The following is a 22,977-nucleotide window of genomic DNA, read 5'->3' on the forward strand; positions in this document are numbered from 1 at the left end:
TCGAGACTTCTTTATCCTTTAACACGTTCGTCGCCACGGCACCCATATTCGGGTGACGGGTGTATTTCCTGGGGGGCCCCGTCACATCAAAAAGCGTGTGACGCTCTCTTACTCAAGTTAGCCGCTCAGTTAAGCCACACGTTTCTAATCTTGGAGTCTCCCTCTTTTCTTTCTCGCTCCGAAAAATTCTTCGGGCCCAGCAAGTAGAACTACCAAAATTAGCGTGGCGACGAACGTATTAATTAGGGATAAAGTTAGGGAAGAAGGTAGTTCGCATAAAATTGTTTTGCGTAAACCAAAACTTTTCAAACAAATGGAACCAAACATGACATTGAAAATCATTTCGGTACGAGAAATGGTTCATGATTATTTGAACACCATCTTTTTCAGTGAGTACATAAGAAATGATGAGAGGGTTCAATAATATTTTCTTGGTATATAAGTAATCAAGCAAAACAAGAGAACAAGAAATTTTTTCTATACAATTTTACAGACCCTTCTGCCTAGTAGTGTGGAGAGGTGAGGGGATTCCATATAAATGTTGATGTATCGCTTAAAACTTATCAACCAATATAACCAAATTTGATATGAGAGTTTTTGATTACGAAAAATGGGATCCTTATCTCCTTCCAGATTTTGCGGATGGGAAGAGGAAAGAGTTGAAAAGTTCTTTGACATAAACCGAGCACTTAATTATGATACCTACAAAAAAAAAAACAAATTTAAATAATTTCTTAAAATTTCATTTATTTTTGGAGGCTGTGGCAACGCATACCGGGTCAGCTAGTTAAATATAAAAAATGATCAATGTCAAAGATTTGAGCACTGGCACTCTTGAAACAAAACATGTTTTCATGTTTTATTTCTGACATGATCTGAAATTTATTTTGGAGCTTAATTTAATTTCTTTTTAAATTTGGTTTCATTTTTAATGTTATCTATTTCTGCACTGATTTTCATGTCAAAAGATTTAAATTCTTGGTTTATTGAAATTTTAATTCGTATTTCTTTTCCAGTGTACTGGAAATTTTGGTTTCAAATTTGTAAATTAGACTGAAGATTTAAGAAATCATGAAACTTTAAAAACAGAGTTCAATTTCCGAACTTGAAAAACAAATTTAGAGATCAAGTTTCAGTAGATAATATAAAATCTTCTTTGTATTGCAACTCGGAACTCCATCTGCAGGTATCATTTTTAAATTGTTTTTTTTCTAAATTATGTTGAAGTTTGATTTAAAAACAAATACAAAATAAAAATTTAAATAAACTTTTACAAATTACATATATTTTTGGAAGGTGTAACAAATCACACCAGGTCAGCTAGTGCCATTATAGAATTCTTAAAATCATTAAGGGTCTCGGAAGAAGAGTCATATTTAGAAGCCCAAACTTCCATTAGTGTCAAACTTGAATCTATTATCCCAGACTATTTAATACATGAACTTGATTTCAGTAATTTTGTTGTTAAAAAATTATAGCACAAATGACTGTTGTATACCCATTCCAGTTGCTTCCCAAAATAACAGTAAAACATCGACTATGAAAAAATATGGATCAAAAATTCTCTTTGAGAGGCAGATTTATAAATTAAAAATTATAATAAAATAAACCTTCGAAACCACCAGTAGCCGGAACAAGTCCTGCTAAGCATTTTTTACAGTAAGTACACTCACCTTTCTCCTTCTTCTCGGCCTTGGCTGGTTTGTTTTGTTTGTCTTTCGATTTGCCTTGATTGCAGTTCTTGTTGACCACTCGCGTCGGCTGACAGGTGGCGTCGCTGCTCGACTTCAGGCTATCGGAGCGGGACATCTGGCCGGTTGGGCCGCACTCGGACCAGGCTCCCTTATCGTAGCGGCAGGCTGTTTCGCCGGAAGTGGACGAGTGAGAGAGAGAGAGAGAGGTAGTAATTTAATGAAACGTCCGTCGTCGTTGATTTAAATTGGAAGGTAAACAAACAAGCTTTGAGCTGTATGTAGGCTGTTTTGCTGTATGTAGGGGAGATGGGGGCATAATGGCCACCTTAAGGAAAACGGTTATTTAACCATAGAAAATAGCTATTATATGGAGGTTACTTTATTGTTTCGTGTTCAGACACTTAAAAAGCCTATTCCCTAACGGGCTGAAACGTGAAAAACTAGATGAAATGCATTTTAAAATTTTGCCAAAAGCTGAAAACCGGCCACTGTGGAGGCATAATGAGAACCCCCCCTGAGGCAGTATGAGCACCATTAATCAGAGCAAGATGTACGTTTTTGCCGGGGAATCTAGCAGCGAATTCAATTCGATGAAGTCAGGTGAGTCGTAGATTAATCAAACAAAGCAATAACAAAATAATCTAGGTCTGTTTGTAGAATACAAACAATTCACGCACGCTCATACATTATGTGCTTTGTTTGAAGGATGATGCTACTAGCCGTATAATGTAACAATAAAAAAAATCGATCATGAATTGTGAATGAAAAAAAATCACCTCGAACAGAAATCTAACTCTAGTCTTTTGATTACCTCTCCGACACCTTACCAATAGGCTAAATTGTCGGATGAAAACTAGTCAAAGTGTGGCGCTTTAAATCAATTTTAATTCGCTGCTAGATTCTACGGCAGAAAATGCTCATTATGCCTCGATAATATGGTGCTCTATATGCCCCGAGTCAACAAATGTAAGTAAAAACGTGTTTTAAAATTGATAAAAGTGAAAAATCAAATATTTTATGATGGTAAAAATTGAGAAACAATGTGTACATCATGTTGCAGTGCGTACATTATAGATCAAGGTTATTTTAAGATCATAAGAGCTTATTTCGTGGTGCTCAAAAATTATAATATTTTCGTAACTTGAGAAACAAGCTAGTTTTTTTTAAATATCTCTGTAAAGATGATAAGGAGATTCCTTTTTTTGTGAAAAATTAATACTACAGGAAGTACGAAACAAATCCTCATGAAAATTTATTTGAGAAAATACGCACTTTCGTAGAAAAGCGTAGTTCTCATTATGCCTCGGGTGCTCGTTATGCCCTCATCTCCCCTAGGCTTTTTTGATTTCTTTTTTTGAATTCACCAAAGTGAGTCCTCTTTAAAATTCTGGAAAATGTAATGTACAAACAGGCATATGTATAATGTTTTCTCTGTAATATTGACATTTAACATAGACTAAATTGATCTCATTTGGTAAGATAAAAGATAAAATGACACAGTTCTATCTGTGTTTTATGTAACCGATTTGTGTTTTTGCTTAAAATTTGAAAATGATGTCAGCAAACAAATTGTCTGCCAAATCCACACATGACAGTAGCAAACCACAATCTATACAATGCGTAACATGTTTCCCATAATTGTGAACCACAAATCGACGGGTGGCTCCAGAGAGTAGCTATACTTCCATTCCGACGTAGAAATTGAATTGTTGATCGGAAAGTTGCACAATATTTTTGGTTCAAATTGGATATTTTTTTGCTCTCTGTAGTCTGTCACCGGGTCGCCGAAAAACTTACCCTTTTTGCACTTCTTCTGGATGGTGCGGGTTGGGACGCAGGATTGTTCGCCCTTCTTTAGCGTGAGAGTCCGGGAGCGGGTGTTACTCTTGTTGTCGCATTCGGTCCAGGGGCCCTTGGTGTAGCGGCACTGGGAGTCTAGTTGTGTAGAATAAGGTTGCCAGTCGCAATGGTGAAGATAGTTAAAAGTTTAAAAGATTATTAAGATTATTTGAATAAAGTTTGTTTTGGTTTTAATGGTTAAATTGTTTGTGAGTTACAGCTGTATTAATCAAATTTATATTAGGTTTGTTACCAATCCCTAAAATAATCACTCACTCAAACTCACACATCAATGAACATGATTGGTTTGGAATGAAACAAATCGGTTGTAATCAAAATCATCCCAGTTTATCTTCCTGTTAATTATTAATAGATTACGAAAAAATAGATGAAAAACGTTAATTGGTTGAACTAATGTGATCGTGTGAAGTTCGATCTAACGATCATTGATTTCGGAAACAGTCCATCATCCGCCACGAGATAACCTCTAGCGCTGAGCAGCATCATCCGTAAATTATACAATACGTAGGAAACGGTGGTTTTTTCAACACAAACAACGTGTCGAGTGGCTCCAGAGAGTGGTCTTTAATTCGAATTTAATAATCATTTCCAGGACCGGATGGAAGAAATTGTGAGTTCTATAATAATTTCTTTGAAGAAGTTAAAGAAGAAACGTCGAAACTTTCTAACGTTTATTTCAACGATGCACACAGAGGTAAAACATGAAAAAGGCGATCAAAACTGTTTTCTGCCGAAACTGTTCGTTTTAGACCTATAGTGTCTTCGAGACAAATAACCAGCATTACAAGGGCTAAAAAATTTGTTTTTTGAAAAATTGATTAATCCACCTAGAAGTGAGTAAGAAAAACTAACTTTTTTAAAATTCATTTTAGAGCTGTATTGTCTGAGAAACGTTTTTAGCTTGTACCAATTCTAGCAACTTTGCTAAAGAAGTCATAGCTGTAACATTAATCCTTACAAACTTATGACAATTTTTAGAAAAATAACATCAATTTTCAGTTTTTCCAACATAACCATCCATATAAAATATGTTCTAGAGAGTTTTGAAGACAAAAAAGTTGTACACTTTTGCTGAATATACTCTATAGAAATCTTGAAGTTTAAACGAGATATCTTAAAAATACTTAACAAAAATAGTCATTTTGAACTGGTTATATCTGCTGAGTTCGGACGAGATCGGTTACATATTTTACAGTTTTGCAATCAGAAAAGTATCGCCTTTCAAACAATATACAATTCAAAGTGGCCAATTTTGATCCTCATTGTGTAAATGACAATAGAAGTGAGATAAAAATGATGTTTTGATACTAATTTGAGCCCATCTACCATCTCAAGTCCAAGTGGTTCAAGTAGGCCTACTGTTAGGAATCCTACATGTTGCAGCCAAATAGTAATAGTTATGCTCAAATTAGTATAAAAACTTCACTTTCGGCTCACTTCTATTGACATTTACACTATGAAGGTTACAATTGGCCACTTTGAATTAGACATTGTTTGAAAGGCGATACTTTTCTAATTGCAAAACTGTAAAATATGTAACCGAACTCGTCCGAACTTAGCAGATATAACCAGTTCAAAATGACTATTTTTGTTAAGTATGTTTAAGATATCTCGTTTAAACTTCAAAATTTCTATACAGTATATTCAGCAAAAATGTACAACTTTTCTTTCTTTAAATCTCTCTAGAACATAATTTATATGGAAAATCACGCGCAAAAAAGTTATGTTAAAAAAACTGAAAATTGGTGTTATTTTTCTAAAAATTGTCATAAGTTTGAAACGATTAATGTTACAGCTATGACTTCTTTAGCAAAGTTACTAGAATTGGTACAAGCTAAAAACTTTTCTCAGACAATACAGCTCTAAAATGAATATTAAAAAAGTTAGTTTTTCTAACTCAGTACTAGGTGGATTAATCTATTTTTCAAAAAAACAAATTTTTTCGCCCTTGTAATGCTGGTCATTTGTCTAGAAGACACTATAGGTCTAAAACGCACAGTTTTAGCGGAAAATAGTTTTGATCGCCTTTTTCTTATTTTACCCCTGTGTGCGATGGTGAATACCACCAGTTTTGTTAACAGAAAGAATTATCATACTAGTACCTAAAAAAGGAGATCAGTATAATATTTACAATAAAAGGCCAATTAACATGTTAAACACAAATTGTAAAATTTTGACAAAAATGCTGTGGATTCGGCCTTTATTAACAGAGTTAATAGATTATGGACAATCAGCTTGTAAAGAGTCAAGATCTTGCGTTGAAAATTTATTGGACTTAAGAGATGTTTTTCTGAAAGCTAATGATTATAAAAAAAATGAAATGTGCAATACTAACAAAAGATTTAGAAAAGGCTTTGATCGTGTGATCATGATTTTTAGTGGAAGATATTTTTTAAAAAGACTTTATCTAAACGCGACATAATAGTTTTAGTGAGCGGCTTATTAACTTGATCATTCCAAATTTGTAGTTCAGTAAGACAAGGATATCCATTAAGCATGGCTTTATTCACACTCTACGTAGTACCACTCATAAGAATGATTTATCAAAATGTTGATGCCATTTTCTCGAACAATAAATTTATAAAAGTTATTGCTTATGCAGATGACATAAATATTTTGAAAAGAAATGATCATGAGTTGGATACATTTTTGCAGTTAATTTGTTATTTTAGTATTTATTCGAAACTTCAAATGAATGTTTTTAAATCCATTTTTGAAAGATTAAACAAGTGTAGCTTTGGATCACAACAAATTAAGGAACATGAAAATGTTTAAATTTTATGTTTTGCATTTTTTTCCAAATTTTTAAACTACTATAGCTAAATATTACAATAGCCTGATAAACAATATCATAATGATGTCAGCCCAACATTATAAAAGTCATTTGAGTTTGTTTCAAAAATCGTGGATTTTAAATAGCTATGTTTTTTCAAAACTATGGTACATAACACAAGTTTTATCAATAGACAACAAACATATAATGAGTATTTTGGATACGGAAAGGATTTTTTTTATTTAGTACTAGCTGACCCGGTGTGCTTTGCTACACCTTCTAAAAATTATTGAAATTTATGGTACCTAGTTATTCAACTTTTAGTTTTTTTACACAAAATCATCAATCCAATTTGAAAAACATTATTTTATCGATTAGTTATCGAAATATTAAATATTGTATGAGTGGCCCTCTTCCCACTTTTTATCGTTCCACTGAATGGAGGGAGGGCTGCTAAACTACCGGAAAAAGGTTTCTCATGCAAAATTTGGTTTCGTTTGCATTATTCGTTGTCGAGTTATGCTCTAAATTTTGTATTGGACCCCCTCTTCCTATATCTATCCCCTACCTCCTGAATCTCCACGGGAAGAAGGGAGGGGTCTGAAATAATCATAGAACCATTTCTCGTATCCCACTACCCTCCTATGCCAAATTTGTTTCCATTTGCTTTATTAGTTCTCCAGTTATGTAAAAAAATGCAAAGTAGGCCCCCTCCCCCTTTCCTATTTCCCCACTGGAAGGAGGTAGGGGTACCAATCCATCAAAGAAACGTTCCTCGTACCGAAATACACTCCCATGCCAAATTTGGTTCCATATGCATGATCAGTTCTCGAGTTATGAAGACTTATCACTTTTATTTAAATGACCCCCTCCCCCCTTCCAGAAAGAGGGAGGGATCCCAAACTATTATAGGAACCTTCCCCGAGCTCCACTACCCCCATCTGCCAAGTTTCACGCAAATCGGTTCAGTAGTTTTCGAGTCTATAGGGAACAGACAGACAGACAGACAGACAGACAGACAGAAATTCATTTTTATATATATAGATCACACAGAAAACTGTATCCGACGGTCTTTAAAGAAGGAATTGCACTTGCTGACGTTGAAACAAAATCAAAAGTATTATTTATAAATAATGTTTTATACGCTAGAAATGGAAAGTTCAATCCGAATGACATTATTATGCGCATTATTAATAAAAATATCTTTTCCGGGAATATGCGAAAATGGTTAACATTAGCAAATGAACTAAGAGTTTTCCAAATTTCAATACCGGTAAATTAATTTTACTAAGTCGATTAAATATTGATATTAAATTGTAAATAGAATAGACGAACCCTCAATGGGAAATTATTTTTGAAAATTGCATTAAAAACTGCCATAGCTCAGTTCAGAAGTTTTTTATCCTGCTAAGAAATTTTATTCACACAAATGAAAAAGTATTCAGGCACAATGTTAGGGGGCTAAATTCTTCTAAATGCGATTTTTGTTACTTAAAAGTCAGTGCTCTGTATCGAATTGAATAATGTTAAAGATCCAAAATTATTTGGTCTTGGTTAAATAAAGAACTAAAAACGAAATTCAAATTAAATATAAACAATGCAGAAGATTTATTCCAATGTACAATAAATAAGTAAAAATTATATACTCTAGATTGCATAACATACATAATAGGAATGAGAAAGGATGTAAATAAGGAGTGTATTCGAAAAAAATGCAACACTTTGTTTTGTGAATAACTTTTGAATGCATGGATGGAAATTGATGAGATTTTCAGCGAAGTTATCTGGTAATGTAATATTAACATATGAAAAATTTTGTGATGTTCTGTCAAGTGATTTTTGAGATGGCGTCCAATGAGGCGATTCTTGTAAACGAAAAATTTCTGGTTGAAAACCGGCCAGGTGACCGTTGAATAGTTCCTTTTGCTGTTCATTAGGAATTTTTCAAAATATCTCCCCACAAGCAATTCAAATATTTTGCGCACGGATTGAACACCGTATTTTGTTTATTTTACCGGTGCGCAGCTTTTCTACCTTGTAGAAATGAAGTCATGCCTATTTTACTGTCAGCTACACGAACCATTTAGAAAAATTTGACTTTTTTATCACTTTTTCTATTCAGTGTTTCGGATTGAGCTTGAAAAAACCTCTCACATTCCTCTCACTTCATGAAATCAAATGTCTTCACTTTTATTCAAATTTAGGTTCACTATTGTGTCCTCTCGGACTTGAGCGAATTACGATGTGAACTTTGGTCAAAAGATTGATTTCCAACTGTTTTTGGGTCTCCCACTGGGACTTGTTTACTGACTATTTGCGGTTACTTTTTGGTTAATACTCTTTCGTACATACTTTTTATTAAAAACTTTCTCAATTGCAAACCGTTCATCATAATTTCCTTCCTATTTGAAATGCTGTTCTGATTATTTGCCCTTTCAATAAATGATCAAGTTTTGGCAAATATGTAAATGGTTAATCTACGTACGAGACTAGATTGAATTTCAGTCGAATTCTGGTTAATTTATAACTTAATCTGTATTTTAGGGTATGATGCAAAATTTAAAAAAATGTGATTTTATTTGAGTTTAATTGTTTAATTTGATCTTAACATTTTCCTGGAAAGTGATAAATTATTGGATAAACTATAGATTCAAAACTAAATGTACGCATTTTCCTAAAGGACGAATGATCAAGCTAGTAAAAATCCTGTATGTAAACACTAAAGAACGAAATAGAAATCTTATCATGTGGAATTGAAAACAATGTGGAACTGAAAATCGATAGCGTAAATTTGTTCCAGTCCAAAGATAATCATGCGGCCTGTGCACCAAAAGTAGTAAGGTTGATGGGAAATAACGTTGACGTACCGTAAACTGGGGGAACTTTGATCACCGGGGTAACTTTGATCAACCTGAAATTTTTGCAGATAATCTTCATTAACTCAGTCTGAAGTTGAAATATCTGAAAACTGTTGTCTACGTTTGAAAGCCAAAAAATTGGGTTTCAAATAGTCTAAATTTCTTTTGTAGTTGGAGATTCTATATGTTACTTAAAATGAAGTTTTAAAGTTTTAAAATATCTCTTTTTTTTTCGAAAACTCACAAACAAACACCTCTCCTGATAAAATGATAGCATTTAGAAGCAAATGGATTGATTTACACGAAAATTTAACTTTTTTCCTTTGTAAAGGTATAGTTTTAGAGTTATTTTTATGGTCATTGCATGATAGTTTTTGGATATTAGAAAAAAATAGGACATTTTCTATGAGAAAGCCTATATTGAACGAATGGCTAAAACCCCTATCAACTGGTTAAGTTTCAATAAATAAAAGAACATAGAAACATTGGGAGGACCTAGGGAACTGCATGATGGTAAAATTTCATTTGTTTTGGAGGCCAAAAAATATTAAGAAATGTTTATAAATTTTTGCCCCTAAAAGTATGAAGCAACATTGTCTATCTTTTGAGTATATCTGTTTTTGAAAGAAAACCTTAAAAAATTCAATTGAGTCCAAACAAAAAATAACTGTTATTGACATTTTAAACCTTCTGTGCTAATTGGCATGAAAACAATAATTTTGAAGATGTTGAGACACGTTAAAACCATAATGATTAAAGTTACCCCGAAACATGAAATCTGGTTTTGTAACAAACATTTAGTTATAGGTACTAATGTCGTTTTAATATTCTTCTATCAATGATCATGTTTTATACTCCTTGCCTCAGTAAGTATTTAAAAAAAATAAGTATTACAAATATGCAACTACATCCAAAACATTTGAAAATGGGGCATCAATCATCATGCCACACTTTTCAACTTCAATGTCTTCTTAAAACCGAATGTCCACACACAGATAATCATACAATTTGCAACAAACTTTGTTTTTAATATAAAATCAAATGAAATTGTTTGAAAATCTATAGTTTTGATACATTTGTAATGTAACAACGCATAGAGCCCCATTTGCAGTAATTTTTGGTTTTGTTCGAATTAAATTTTATATCTTTTCAGTCAAAAATTTGTTTTTTTAGAAAAAGCATAAGGGTGCTGCATTAGATTGCTCCAAAAAATGACTTTTTGCTCCCATTTGTATTTTTGATGCATTTTGGGTCAACAAGCATTTGAGATGATTTGGTTGATTCCTAAATAAGCGCAACGCGTTTCAATTTTTATGGAAGAAGAAATTTTTGCATATTAAATTCTTCAGAAAATTCAAATTAGCTAAAAATTAAGTTAGTCTTTAATTTTTAATTTTGTTTATTCTTAAGCTTCAATTTTTGCTCACATGAGAACAAACTAAGTTTTTCTTGAAAAAAGTTATAACCATTATAAAATAAAAAATATGAATCCATTCAAAAGTCTTAAAAAATGGAAGGATTTGCTTGCTAGAGCTTATAATCATTTCATGTAATGTTTTTGTAATGGTTCTACAAAAATGTACTGCAAGAATCAAGGAACATTTAAAAACCAATGGTATATTTTTTTTTAACTTTCAGTACATCTCTCGTGATTTTTGAATGAAAAATTTAGTTTTCCCATAAAAATTTCCATACAAAATTGAAATTCGTTGCACTATATCAGGACTGAACGAATCGCTTCTAAAATTTTTATTGCTTTTTCTGGCAGTAAAAACTACCCAAAAAAGTTATGGGAGGTGTAAAAATTTGAAATTTCCATACAAAGCTTCCAGCGGTCTAGTGCTCCATACATTCAGGGGTAAAAAATACTACAAAAAATTCTACTAGCTGAAATTATAAAAATTAATGTTTGGAAGGATAAAATTTTAAAATTAACAAACGCGTGATGCAAAAGTGATAGTTTCCTCCAGCATAAGGTAACGAGATTTTGAATATGCAATTTCGATTTGCATTTAGATGCGTTTTAACCCAGACTTGTAACTGAATTATAAAAATATTTATTGAAAAAAATATTGTCGACTGTCCGAAAAATATTTTTACACAAACAGTGTTGGTATGGGATAAAAAAAAAGTTTGTAGGTGATATCATTGAACCAATCCGTCATACATGGTAAAGTTGTATGTAAAAATTTGTACATCTTTGGCTCGATTTTTTAAAATTTCTATGAGAATCAAAACATCAAAAAATAATCCTATGTTTGTGTTTTGAGAGCGGAACACTTTTCGGACACAATTTAGTTATTAGAATGGGGGTAAATGGTGCCTATTCGCGACGATTTCTTTTTAACTTCAAAACGCACGACGGATTGAATCCAAGGTGTCCTGATTTTCCTGATTTTCCTGAAATTCCAAACCAATCCTTCGGCTTGTACACATTGCCGAATAAAACCCCCCATTTGGGGTTGAGTAAACTTGTCGTTTTAAGTAAAACCCAAGTCGTCGCGAGTTCACTAAAATGTGTCCGAAATTTGTTCCGGTCCCAAAACAGTGTGAGAAACTATGTCAACATAATTAACAAGTGCTGTGGTATAAAAATGTTGCATCTAACCCTGGTGTTGCATAATGCCCCATTTGACAATAGTTAGAAAAATGAAATCACGTTAAGTAGTCCAAACAACGTTTATAGCATCAGACCATTTTAACTCTCTGGAGCCACCTTCAGCAATAAATGAGTAAATGATATTCTAAACTGTAACAGTTCCAAAAGCTGAAATCATTTAATCCAATTTGACTTTTAAAATTTAGTAGCTCATAGCTCCACCAAGTGAGCTTCAATGGCTTTGGTCAGAATAACTGTCTAGTAGAGATGTGCTTTATCGAAAGAAGGCATAATCGAAAACCAATATTTAAGATGTTGAATGCCCGTTAAGAAATTGTTGATTTGATTGAATCGGGCAGAAATCCATTTGTTTTTTCGTTAAAATTATTGTAAAAGTTCGTTTCAGTTTAGAGTGACACCAAAACTAGATTCCTTGAAAACGAGCTTTCAAGAAATCGAAACGACAGGAACGAAGAAATATCGTTCGAGTAATTTAGAATTACAAAACAGCCAGAAACTATACTATCGAAACCGATTCAATCGATAAAAAGTTTCGATTTTTTTCTGGCAGCTCTTCTTGGGAGGAAGGAAACCCAATTGCTTCCGGTTTTACTCGTTTGCGGTCAGTTTTCATTATATGAACTAGATGAATGAGAAAATAACACGGTTCGGTTTTTACCGGCCAACTTCCGGCTAGCTCGACCGACCTCTTCAGGTCCAGTCCAGCCGCAGTAGGGATTGCTACACGTGCTGTAAAATGTGTCCGGAAGGGGGGACATTAGAGGATTGTGGAAATGGGGAAACCGGGAAACATGGGTTGACGGAAAGTTTTTCGTGTGTCAACGGCTGAAAACCACAAAAACCACCGAAAGAGTTGAACCCCATAACATAACGGGAATAACCGGAAAGGGTCATTGTCTAATTCAAACGGAGTTCCGGTACACCACGGGGATAAATTCTACCGGCTGCCGAGCGCAATAATTATATCGCACTTGACAAATGTGAGTTTGTCAAAAATAGTTTTGTTTTATGTGGTTCCGAAATGTTTTCCGAACAGCCACCGCGCGCCGCCCGTTTGTTCATTAAAGGACGCCGACTTGTTCATGCACTAACTCGTTCATTCACTCACTCGAAACTCACAGCAGAAACCTGGTAATTGGGGTATGTTTTTATTAGTCGCCAAATGGGTTTTGTGTTCATAAGTGGCTCGAGGGGGTTATTCTGTTGTTGTTTTTTTGGTAATTGTTTCAACCCGAGCCGCGGGAAATGGTCAGCCGACTAGTGAAATGGGTTATAGTTGAATGTAAGTCAGACGAAACCACGAACATGATTAATTGTTGAGCAGTGTTGTTTTTCCAAAGTTGGTGTTAGTGTAGGTGTGACAAAAATAATAAACACATAAATCATTCTCTGGCGAGGGCAGGGATAATCTTTCATCAATCAAGCTTCCAAATTAAAAAATTGAAAAAAAAATACTTCATTTGGCAACCAAAATATTTCTAATCACTTCTAATTTAGAAATCTTTTATTTAAAATTTCAGATCTTAATTAACACTTGTTTGACTTGATTGTTGAAACATTTTCCTTGAAAGCCGTTACGTGTTAGTTGATTAATTTAACCAATTTTTTAAGATGAAGAAAGCTAAACAAACAAAAAAAACTGATTTTTCGGTGTTCAAAACTTACTCTGTCCCTGCTGTTGTTGTTGTCTATCGGATTTGGATTTTGTGTTCTGGTGTTTGAGTTTCTGGAGGGAATCCGAGGAAGGTGATGATGATGATGATGATGATGGTTGTGATTGTGATTTGGAATTTTCTTTTTTGTCGTTCTTTTTGCGGTCTTTCTTACCAGCCGAGGATCCGGCGCCTCCATTTTTGGTGCCCCGCTCGTTTCGGATTAGCACCTCCCGGTCGTCTTCCTGCCAGATCTCCTTCAGTAGGTTGTCGTTGACGGGTTGGGCGGCCTCGGCTGCGGCCACCGATTTTTTGGGGTCCGAAACGTCAGCGGCAGCCGGTGTTCCGATTGCGGGCACCGGTAAGCTGGATAGCGAGGCCAACGCCAGGAATGATATCACTAGAAGGTTCATCTGTGGAAAGAGGGGGAAAAATCGATTTAAAAAGATTAATTTCTATTGTATTGCATTTTTTTTAAATTTTGTTCAATCGAATAAAATCCGAAAAAAATCATAAAATCTATACTTTTTCCTTCCGAAACTCTCGAAATATTTTTTTCGGGATTTTCATCCTCTGCGAATTCATCCTTAACTATACCTTCTCGTTTCGAAATCTCAGGGACGGTTAAAGCGAAATTGTCTGGCATTCAAATGAGTGTTTGTTTCATAACGCTACTTATTTAAGTGTTCACCGTTTGAAATCAGCACAGTCTCAATTTGAGACTCTCAAATTGTTTTTAATCACATCGGCACCGCATGTGTGGAGCCTTCATATGGAAATCGATATTTAAAAAAAGTTACATGTGAGCAATATTCGGGCCAAGAGAGTTTTAGATGGAATATCTTTTTTTGTGATGGTCCCCAGGATATTTCAAAACATGTTAATCTATCAATTCATATCAACGAAAACTACAACCATTCTGGGTTGATTTTTTGGAAGAAAGAAAAATTATCCTAAGTTAGAAAGAAAGATTCAACATATACCTCTTCTAAAGGCGGGTTGGGGAAAAAAAGACAAGAAATCGAAAAAACATGTAGGTACAATACTTACTTTTCGTTTAAGTTAAAATATCTCAGTTTTTGTGCTACAATTTTTACAAATAAATATTTAAAAATATAGCTATGAGTCAGTCTTGGTATGTTTAATAACTAAGAGAATTTTTTCAGGGTCTATGAAGTTTTTCGCAGAACAAAAGTTGTTTGTTTCCAAAAAACTAAGCTGTTGTGAATTTTTCACCGTAAAAAAAGTTTGGCATTCAAAGTGTTAACTGAGTTTCGCTATTTTTGATTTGTAATGATCCTGTCAAAAAGCTTACGTCACCGGAAAATGGTACTGTACTTGTATAAAAAAGCAGACGATGCTTTCCAAAATTATGAAATCAATTCTCCAATGCCAAGTCTGATTTCAACTCAGTGTATTTATCATTTTGATTAAGTCTTTTGAGTCAAACGGTTGAATTAATTAAAACTGCTTAATAGTTTTCGCGGATTTTAAAGACCAATGAAGCGACTTTTTATTGCCTACAAAATTACGAATAAAAATTTGATTGAAAATAATTCTCCTTTAAAATGTGGCGCGCGGACCAGGGTTTGACCGTCCATGGTCTAGAGTCTAGAACTTTAAGCTCTAAGGCTAGTTTTTTCGTTCCCTTTTCTCTCCCTCTCTTGACACCTTACGTTGCGCGATGCAAGCCTTTCGAAATTTCCAAAAAACCCGATGGAAGAAATAAATAAAGATTTTAGAAATTTCGAAAAATTTGTCAAATATCCGAAAGACTAGAAGAGCAAAAAATCGATTGTGTAAGATGTGATCTTTGTGACCTTTTGTAATCTTGATTTTCATGAGTTTTTCGATCAAAAATTACTTAACTTATAAGTTTTGTGCAATGATATAGTATGCAATTTTGTGGCATACAAGCTTTCGTGCAATTTATTCCAATTTATTACTTTTTTTTTTTGTATTATTTTTTAACATCCCCCTCGCCATGTTCCAACTCCGAGTGATAAAAGAAGGATTCGATTTTTATAAGGCCTTATTGGACAATATTCTATTATGAGATGGTGCTTACAAGACACACAGACGGAAAAGCATTTATTTTTTTACAAAAATTTAGGAAAAATGTGCAAACAGTTCTCACATAAGATCATACATACATTCCAGAAGTGCATTTTCATAAATGGAGTACGACACTTGAATAAATCTTTATGAATCTGGATAATTTTAAATCTTTTTCCATTACAATAAATAGCTCAAACACTCCTTTGATTACAAACAAAACCTTCAAATTTGTTGCTCTGGTTAACAGAAAACAGGCCTGTTTCAATGGCAAGAAAACACCAGTATTTGAAACTCAATATACCGCTAACAGTTATCAATATTTTTTCAAATAATATTTGAAATTTTAGAAGAAGACCTAAAAATTTATTCGCCTTGCCTTTTTAGAGATCTCTGAAAAAAAAAGCCAAAGTAAAATAAAATTTAAATGAATCGAATATTTTCTTTTTTTCGTTTAAATTTTTTCCTAATAACAAAACGTCGAAGATTCTTCTGGCATCTCGAATCAAGCATTGTATGATAATGTTTAGGCCCAAGCATAATTCATTCAATGGAAAAATGTTTAATTAATTATCGGTCTAGAAAATTTAAGGATATTTTTATAAAAATTGACAGATTTTACAAAATGAAAAAACAAACACAATTGACAAAAAATGACAAAATGATCAAAAAATACCAAATTTGCAAATTTGTGAGAATGGACAAAATCTCCTAAATAAACAAAATTCTCAAAAATGGCAAAATCGACAAAAATGTAAAATTTGACTAATTTGAAGAAATAGAAGACAATAGAAAAATTGAAAAACTTTACCAAACCGTCAAAAATGACAAAATATATATAATGGACAAATTGACAAAAATGACGAAAATGACAATAATGACAAAATTTACTTGTCATGCTATGTCATGTCATGTCAATTATGTTTATTTTGTCAATTTTCATCAAGCTTTATCAATTTGTTAATTTTGTTGGTTTTGTCAAATAAGTTAATATTATCGATGTGATCAGTTATGTAGGTTTGGCACTTTTGTAATTTTTTTTTTAAATTTTGTCAATTTTGTCAATTTGGTAGTTTTGAACAATTTTTTTCTTTTTTTAAATTTTATCTTTTTTCCATAATTGTCACTTTTATCATTTTTTTTAAATATGGTCAATTTTGTCAATGTCGCCATTTTTGTCAATTTTGGCAGTTTTGTCATTGATGTTAATTTTGCCAATTTGAGAATCGAGTAGGCGATGGTTTGTTGGTATCGAACGTGTTTTTTTTTCGCTCCGTCGTGGTTAAAGTAAATTTTTAAAATTTGCGTAATTTATTGTAGTAAAATTGTGATTTTTTCTTGAATTAGTTGATAATGCATAGTGATGAATAATTGCATGTTTCATTGTTTGTGTTGGTTACATATTTTATTATTCATTTATTCTATACTGTTTTGCAATCTGGAAGTTTTTACCTGAAAATTTTCAGGATCCTACTAAATTTGAAAATTCTTAAATATTGTTTATTAATATTTTTAAATTGCGATCCAGAGATGGGTCTTGACTCAAACATTCAGTCAGCGAAACTTTTTTTTTGTAGAGAAATGAATCCAACTTAGATGAAATTTTAAGGACTAGATAAGAGAAAATCGATGTTGAAAAACATGCAAAAAAAATTCGCCTTGTCTCCCGGTAGGACTTGAACCCACATCTTGCGCCTCTCCGGGGCCCATGTATTAACATTCTACTACAGAAGACCAACCTGGCGTATGAATATTATATTGGTTGAGTGTCGATGTCTATCGGAATGAAGGGAATAGTTCTCCCATGTGATCATAATCATTTTTCTTGTTCCATTTCTATTCACATCATTTCATCTTACGGTAGTTGGAATCAAGTTTGGACATTTTTAAGTACGGCAGGATTTGCATTGCCTTCTCATATCCTGCACGGGTTGTCAGTTATGATGAGGAATGATGCGTTTGCCGTATTTGGATATCCAGCCAATTTCGGTGTTTGGCACCGCCTTATTTCTATTTTGAAATTGTCAATTTGTCAATTTAAAAATAGAAATAAGGCGGTGCCAAACACCGAAATTGGCTGGATATCCAAATACGACAAACGCATCATTCCTCATCATAACTGACAACCCGTGCAGGATATGAGAAGGAATGCAAATCTTGCCGTGCTTAAAAATGTCCAAACTTGATTCCAACTACCGTAAGATGAAGTTATGAGAATAGAAATAGACCAAGAAAAATGATTATGATCACATGGGAGAACTATTCCCTTCATTCCGATAGACATCGACACTCAACCAGTATAATATTCATACGCCAGGTTGGTCTTCTGTAGTAGAATGTTAATACATGGGCCCCGGAGAGGCGCAAGATGTGGGTTCAAGTCCTACCGGGAGACAAGGCGATTTTTTTTGCATGTTTTTCAACATCGATTTTCTCTTATCTAGTCCCTGAAATTTCATCTAAGTTGGATTCATTTCTCTACAAAAAAAATTGTTTATTAATTTATGAAGAGACGTGAGATGATCCCCCGCTATTTGCGGGAAGTGCAGATGAGTTTTTTTTTTCTATTTCAAACTACTTTTTCAACTGAAGAAGTACAATGTCGGAATCATTTTCGGGTTTAATTTATAAAATTGTGTTGGAATTACTAATTATTTCAAAACAAGTGGCTGAAATAAAATAAGAAATCGTTCAAAAAAAATTTAAGGGGATTCTTTTAATTATGTTGTGCTTTGGAACCCGACAGTTTGTTTATGTTCTCGTTTTATGAATCATGTTCCAAGTTTTAAATTTACCACATTTACGATATTTACCAAAGTATTCTATGCTAGAGTGCAATGGGTGGTATGTCATTGAATGATATAAATTTATTCGTTATGATTCATATCTATGACGGCACATCGGAATTGTTAAGATACTGTGTCAGTCATGGATCTTATGGAAGAGAAAATTTCAAAAATTTTGTGGTGGGACTAATTTTTTTTCTGTGCTTCCAATATTTATTTTCAAGAGCGAGTAAAGGCCCTATATCCAAGGCCAATGACCAGAAATAATGGGGCGCAGCAGTAATCCGAAACATGTAGTTTCATTAAACGTCCAGATTAAAGTAATTAAAAAATTACAATTTATCAATCAATTCAATTTCTACTGCATTGTTTTGGATTTCTGTGCAGAAAAACTTCATTTCCACCCACAGAAGGACGAACTAACAAGGACCAACATCAAAGAGTAAATTTTAGCAAAGTTGCATCCAACGTGAATATTTTAAACATTTTATAATCATGGTAACGTATGGTACTGTTATCCACGTTTTTTCCTCTATATGTTCCAGTTGTCTCTGCGTCTAATACTGCACAGTGGGCCCGGCCGTGTTAAGATGAGTAGTAAATGTAGTAAATTCAGACAAGATCAGGCTGTGTATGTTAATTTAGTCAATTTGGTCAATTTGATCATTTATGTTAATTTTGGTTTGGTTTTTATCTTATTTGTAAATTTGTAAATTTTGTAAACTTTTCGAATTTCGTCAGTCAGAATTTTGTTAGTTTTTGTTATTTTGTTTCAAACTTTCTCAAATCTGTTAATTTTAACAAAAAGTCATGCAGTTTAGAAAAGTATCAAAATTGAAATATAAATATAAAATTGAAAAAATGGTCAATAATAACTAAATTGGTAAAAATTACAAGAGGGCTTTTGTGATATTGCTAAGTTGGCAAGTCAGTTGCTTTCTGAGCCGATGTCCGTGAGTTCGAGCCGTAGAGTAAATATCGATCACAGTTGTACTGGATTAGTTTTTCAACGACTATAATCGAAAAAAAAATTATAAAATTGAAAACTTAGCTAAACTGAAAAAAAAACGCCAAAATGACGAAATTGAAATTAGGCTGGAACAAATTTCAAATCCTTCTTTTGTCACTCAGAGTTGGAACATCGCGAGGGGGGAGGGGATAATAAAAAATAGTGCAAACTACAAATAAACTGGAATAAATTGCACGAAAGCTTGTATGCAACAAAATTGTATACTATATCATTGCACAAAACCTATAAATCAAGTAATTTTTTATCGGAAAAATCTATCAAATCAAGAATATAAAAGGTGAAATAACTCCCAGCTTCCAATATTTGTTATTTTGGTCTTGTAATCTTTCGGATATTTGAATTTTTTTTTCGAAATTTACATTTCATTGGATGGTGACAAAAGAAGAAATTGATATTTGTTCCAGCCTTATTGGTAAAATTTTCAAAATTGTCATAGTTATCAAAATATTCAAAATAAATTGTTAATTCGACCGATTACACTAGTTTACAAAATTTTAAAAAAATCGTAAACTTGATTAACTGACCAACATTTTTAATGTTAAATCGGGCGCTGAATTCGAAAATGAAATTCAAAAAAAATCTCAGTAGAACCGTTTTTGAGCTATGCTCCAAATATAAAATTTCGAAAAAATTAAAAAAGTTCTTGTACTTAGATTAAAATATCTCGGACGGCATAACAATAATTTGAAATCCCTCTTTTGCATATTTAAGGTGAACAAGTTTTCTATCGATCATCTGAACACTGTTTTTGCGTTTGACTAACAGTATTGTTGATATTAGTGACTTTATGAGAAAAAAAATTATAAAAAACGCATTTAGATACAGAAAATTTTGTTTCAACGAAGGTTTTAGACTCAATGGTAGCATTCAAAAAATCTGATTTTCTTTTGCGCTTAAATGTCAATTTAAAACAAAGATTTCAAGTGGTTATTTATTAAAATCGGTTGATAATTGAAGAAGTTATGGCTACTTTACCATAACTGAAATTTTTGGAGTTTTTAATAATTTAACGAACCCCAGTACACTTATCATAGTATAGGAAGTATGAAACATGATAAATCTCACTTGCTCCAAGTCAAAATTATTTATTAGCTTACCAGAAGGTCACATGCCAAGTTTCAGGAAGATCTGACCATAGGGAGGGGTTGCTTAAGTCTCAAACGTGAATTAAATTTTGAGGTATTTTGCCCGGAAGGAACGAAAAATACTGTTTTTTCATCAATAACTTTTTTCATCCCTAGCTGATTGTTTTCTATGGTTGATTTTCTTAAAGCCTTAATTGAGACAAATATTTCACCCAAAGACTGTAACTCGATTGGATTTCAAACAGAAAAGTTATTGCGGTTCAAAGGCCGCAAATTTTGTCCAACACGCAATGAGTACTTTTTACGCATAGCGTTTTATACGACAATTTTTGACCAAAATACAATCTTTGAACCGCAATAACTTTTCTGTTTCAAATCCAATCGAGTTACAGTCTTCAGGTGAAATATTTATCTCAACTTAGGCTTTAAGATAATCATTCATAAAAAACAATCAGCTAGGGATGAAAAAAGTTATTGATGAAAAACCAGTATTTTTCGTTCCTTCCGGGCAAAATACCTCAAAATTTGATTCACGTTTGAGACTTAAGCAACCCCTCCCTATGGTCAGATCTTCCTGAAACTTGGCATGTGACCTTCTGGTAAGCTAATAACTAATTTTGACTTGGAGCGAGTGAGATTTATCATGTTTCATTCTTCCTATACTATGATAAGTGTACTGCGGTTCGAAAAATTATTAAAAACTCCAAAAATTTCAGTTATGGTAAAGTAGCCATAACTTCTTCAATTATCAACCGATTTTGATAAATAACCACTTGAAATCTTTGTTTTAAATTGACATTTAAGCGCAAAAGAAAATCAGATTTTTTAAATGCTACCATCGAGTCTAAAACCTTCGTTGAAACAAAATTTTCTGTATCTAAATGCGTTTTTTATATTTTTTTTTCTCATAAAGTCACTAATATCAACAATACTGTTAGCCAAACGCAAAAACAGTGTTCAGATGATCGATAGAAAACTTATTCACCTTCAATATGCAAAAGAGGGATTTCAAATAACTGTTATTCTTATTTAATTTTTGGCATTTCGGCGAGTTGTGAAAATTCAAGGTAGAATATTTAGAAAGAACATGAAAGTATTATAGGTGGAAAGATCAAAGCTAGAGCGCTTTGGGTAGAAGAAATTGAATAGTTGGTGAAAAATGTGAGCAGGGCTTTTGTTGTGTGAACAGCTTTTGAACTACTTGCGTGATTCTTTGCCGCGCGCCGTTTCAATGTTGATAGGAAGCGATGAAGAAACCCATCGCATTCCTACCCACATTGAAACACGGACGGGTCGAACACATGTGAGATTGTGTCCGACCGGGCAAAAAATCACCCAAGCAGCGCTCACATGTGCTGTTCTATTGCTAAGCCAATTCTATCGATGCGTGCTACTTTTTCAGGTACATCGGATGGTTGCTACTTTTGTTTTTCGCATATTATCCATCCGATGCCTTACTTTTTTGCCAAATGCATCGTGGTGAATTGTGTTGTAATTTTTGTTATCCCATTTCCCCCCTTCTTTAGCCAAGTGATTCTGTTATCTTATTTTAATCGCCGCTGGGATATATTCTTATTTAATTTTTGGCATTTCGGCGAGTTGTGAAAATTCAAGGTAGAATATTTAGAAAGAACATGAAAGTATTATAGGTGGAAAGATCAAAGCTAGAGCGCTTTGGGTAGAAGAAATTGAATAGTTGGTGAAAAATGTGAGCAGGGCTTTTGTTGTGTGAACAGCTTTTGAACTACTTGCGTGATTCTTTGCCGCGCGCCGTTTCAATGTTGATAGGAAGCGATGAAGAAACCCATCGCATTCCTACCCAGCGCTCTAGCTTTGATCTTTCCACCTATAATACTTTCATGTTCTTTCTAAATATTCTACCTTGAATTTTCACAACTCGCCGAAATGCCAAAAATTAAATAAGAATATATCCCAGCGGCGATTAAAATAAGATAACAAATAACTGTTATGCCGTCCGAGATATTTTAATCTAAGTACAAGAACTTTTTTAATTTTTTCGAAATTTCATATTTGGAGCATAGCTCAAAAACGGTTCTACTGAGATTTTTTTGAATTTCATTTTCGAATTCAGCGCCCGATTTCCCATTGGAAATGACCTTCAGTTTACTGAGTTCAAAAATGCTGTAAACTAGTGTTATTGGACCCTACGTTACTGCATCGTATTTTACTCCAGCGATTATAATTAAATCCAATAATTTTTACAATATACTCGTTTAATTCACTTCATGGGTCGATCTGGAGAAACATTAAATTCTTTGAAACACATGGTTGGGCGTCTTGTTTTTTGAATGTATTCTTAATTTTTATTTTTAAGTTACCATATACTGTAACTCCGAAAATAGTTTATTGAGTTTATACTTATTTAGAAAATTTCATAGAAACGAGATCATACGGGATATTTCAGGACCTAATTATTTAAAAATCACCAATTAATTTAAAATTTCATAATTTCAAATAAAGTTATTTATATGAAAGTTATGATAATTTTCAAATACTTTTATTCTACGTACAATTTCGAATTTTAATATTTCCAAATAATTTTG

General features: G+C 33.2%; 1 protein-coding gene across 5 annotated transcripts in view; it reads right to left on the reverse strand.

The window, feature by feature from the left end:
* Nucleotides 1–22,977, reverse strand: part of LOC129754264 (protein FAM133-like) — a 264,628-nt gene that overhangs the window by 6,396 nt on the left and 235,255 nt on the right. For all 5 annotated transcript variants that reach the window (XM_055750219.1, XM_055750217.1, XM_055750215.1 and 2 more), the window contains 3 exons: nucleotides 13,471–13,870; nucleotides 3,492–3,629; nucleotides 1,674–1,859 (listed from right to left, as the gene is read on the reverse strand). In XM_055750219.1, coding sequence (XP_055606194.1) covers nucleotides 1,674–1,859; nucleotides 3,492–3,629; nucleotides 13,471–13,870 — 724 coding nt within the window. The remainder of the gene's footprint in view (nucleotides 1–1,673; nucleotides 1,860–3,491; nucleotides 3,630–13,470; nucleotides 13,871–22,977) is intronic.

Source organism: Uranotaenia lowii, chromosome 3 (assembly GCF_029784155.1).
Source record: "Uranotaenia lowii strain MFRU-FL chromosome 3, ASM2978415v1, whole genome shotgun sequence".
Taxonomy (NCBI): domain Eukaryota; kingdom Metazoa; phylum Arthropoda; class Insecta; order Diptera; family Culicidae; genus Uranotaenia; species Uranotaenia lowii.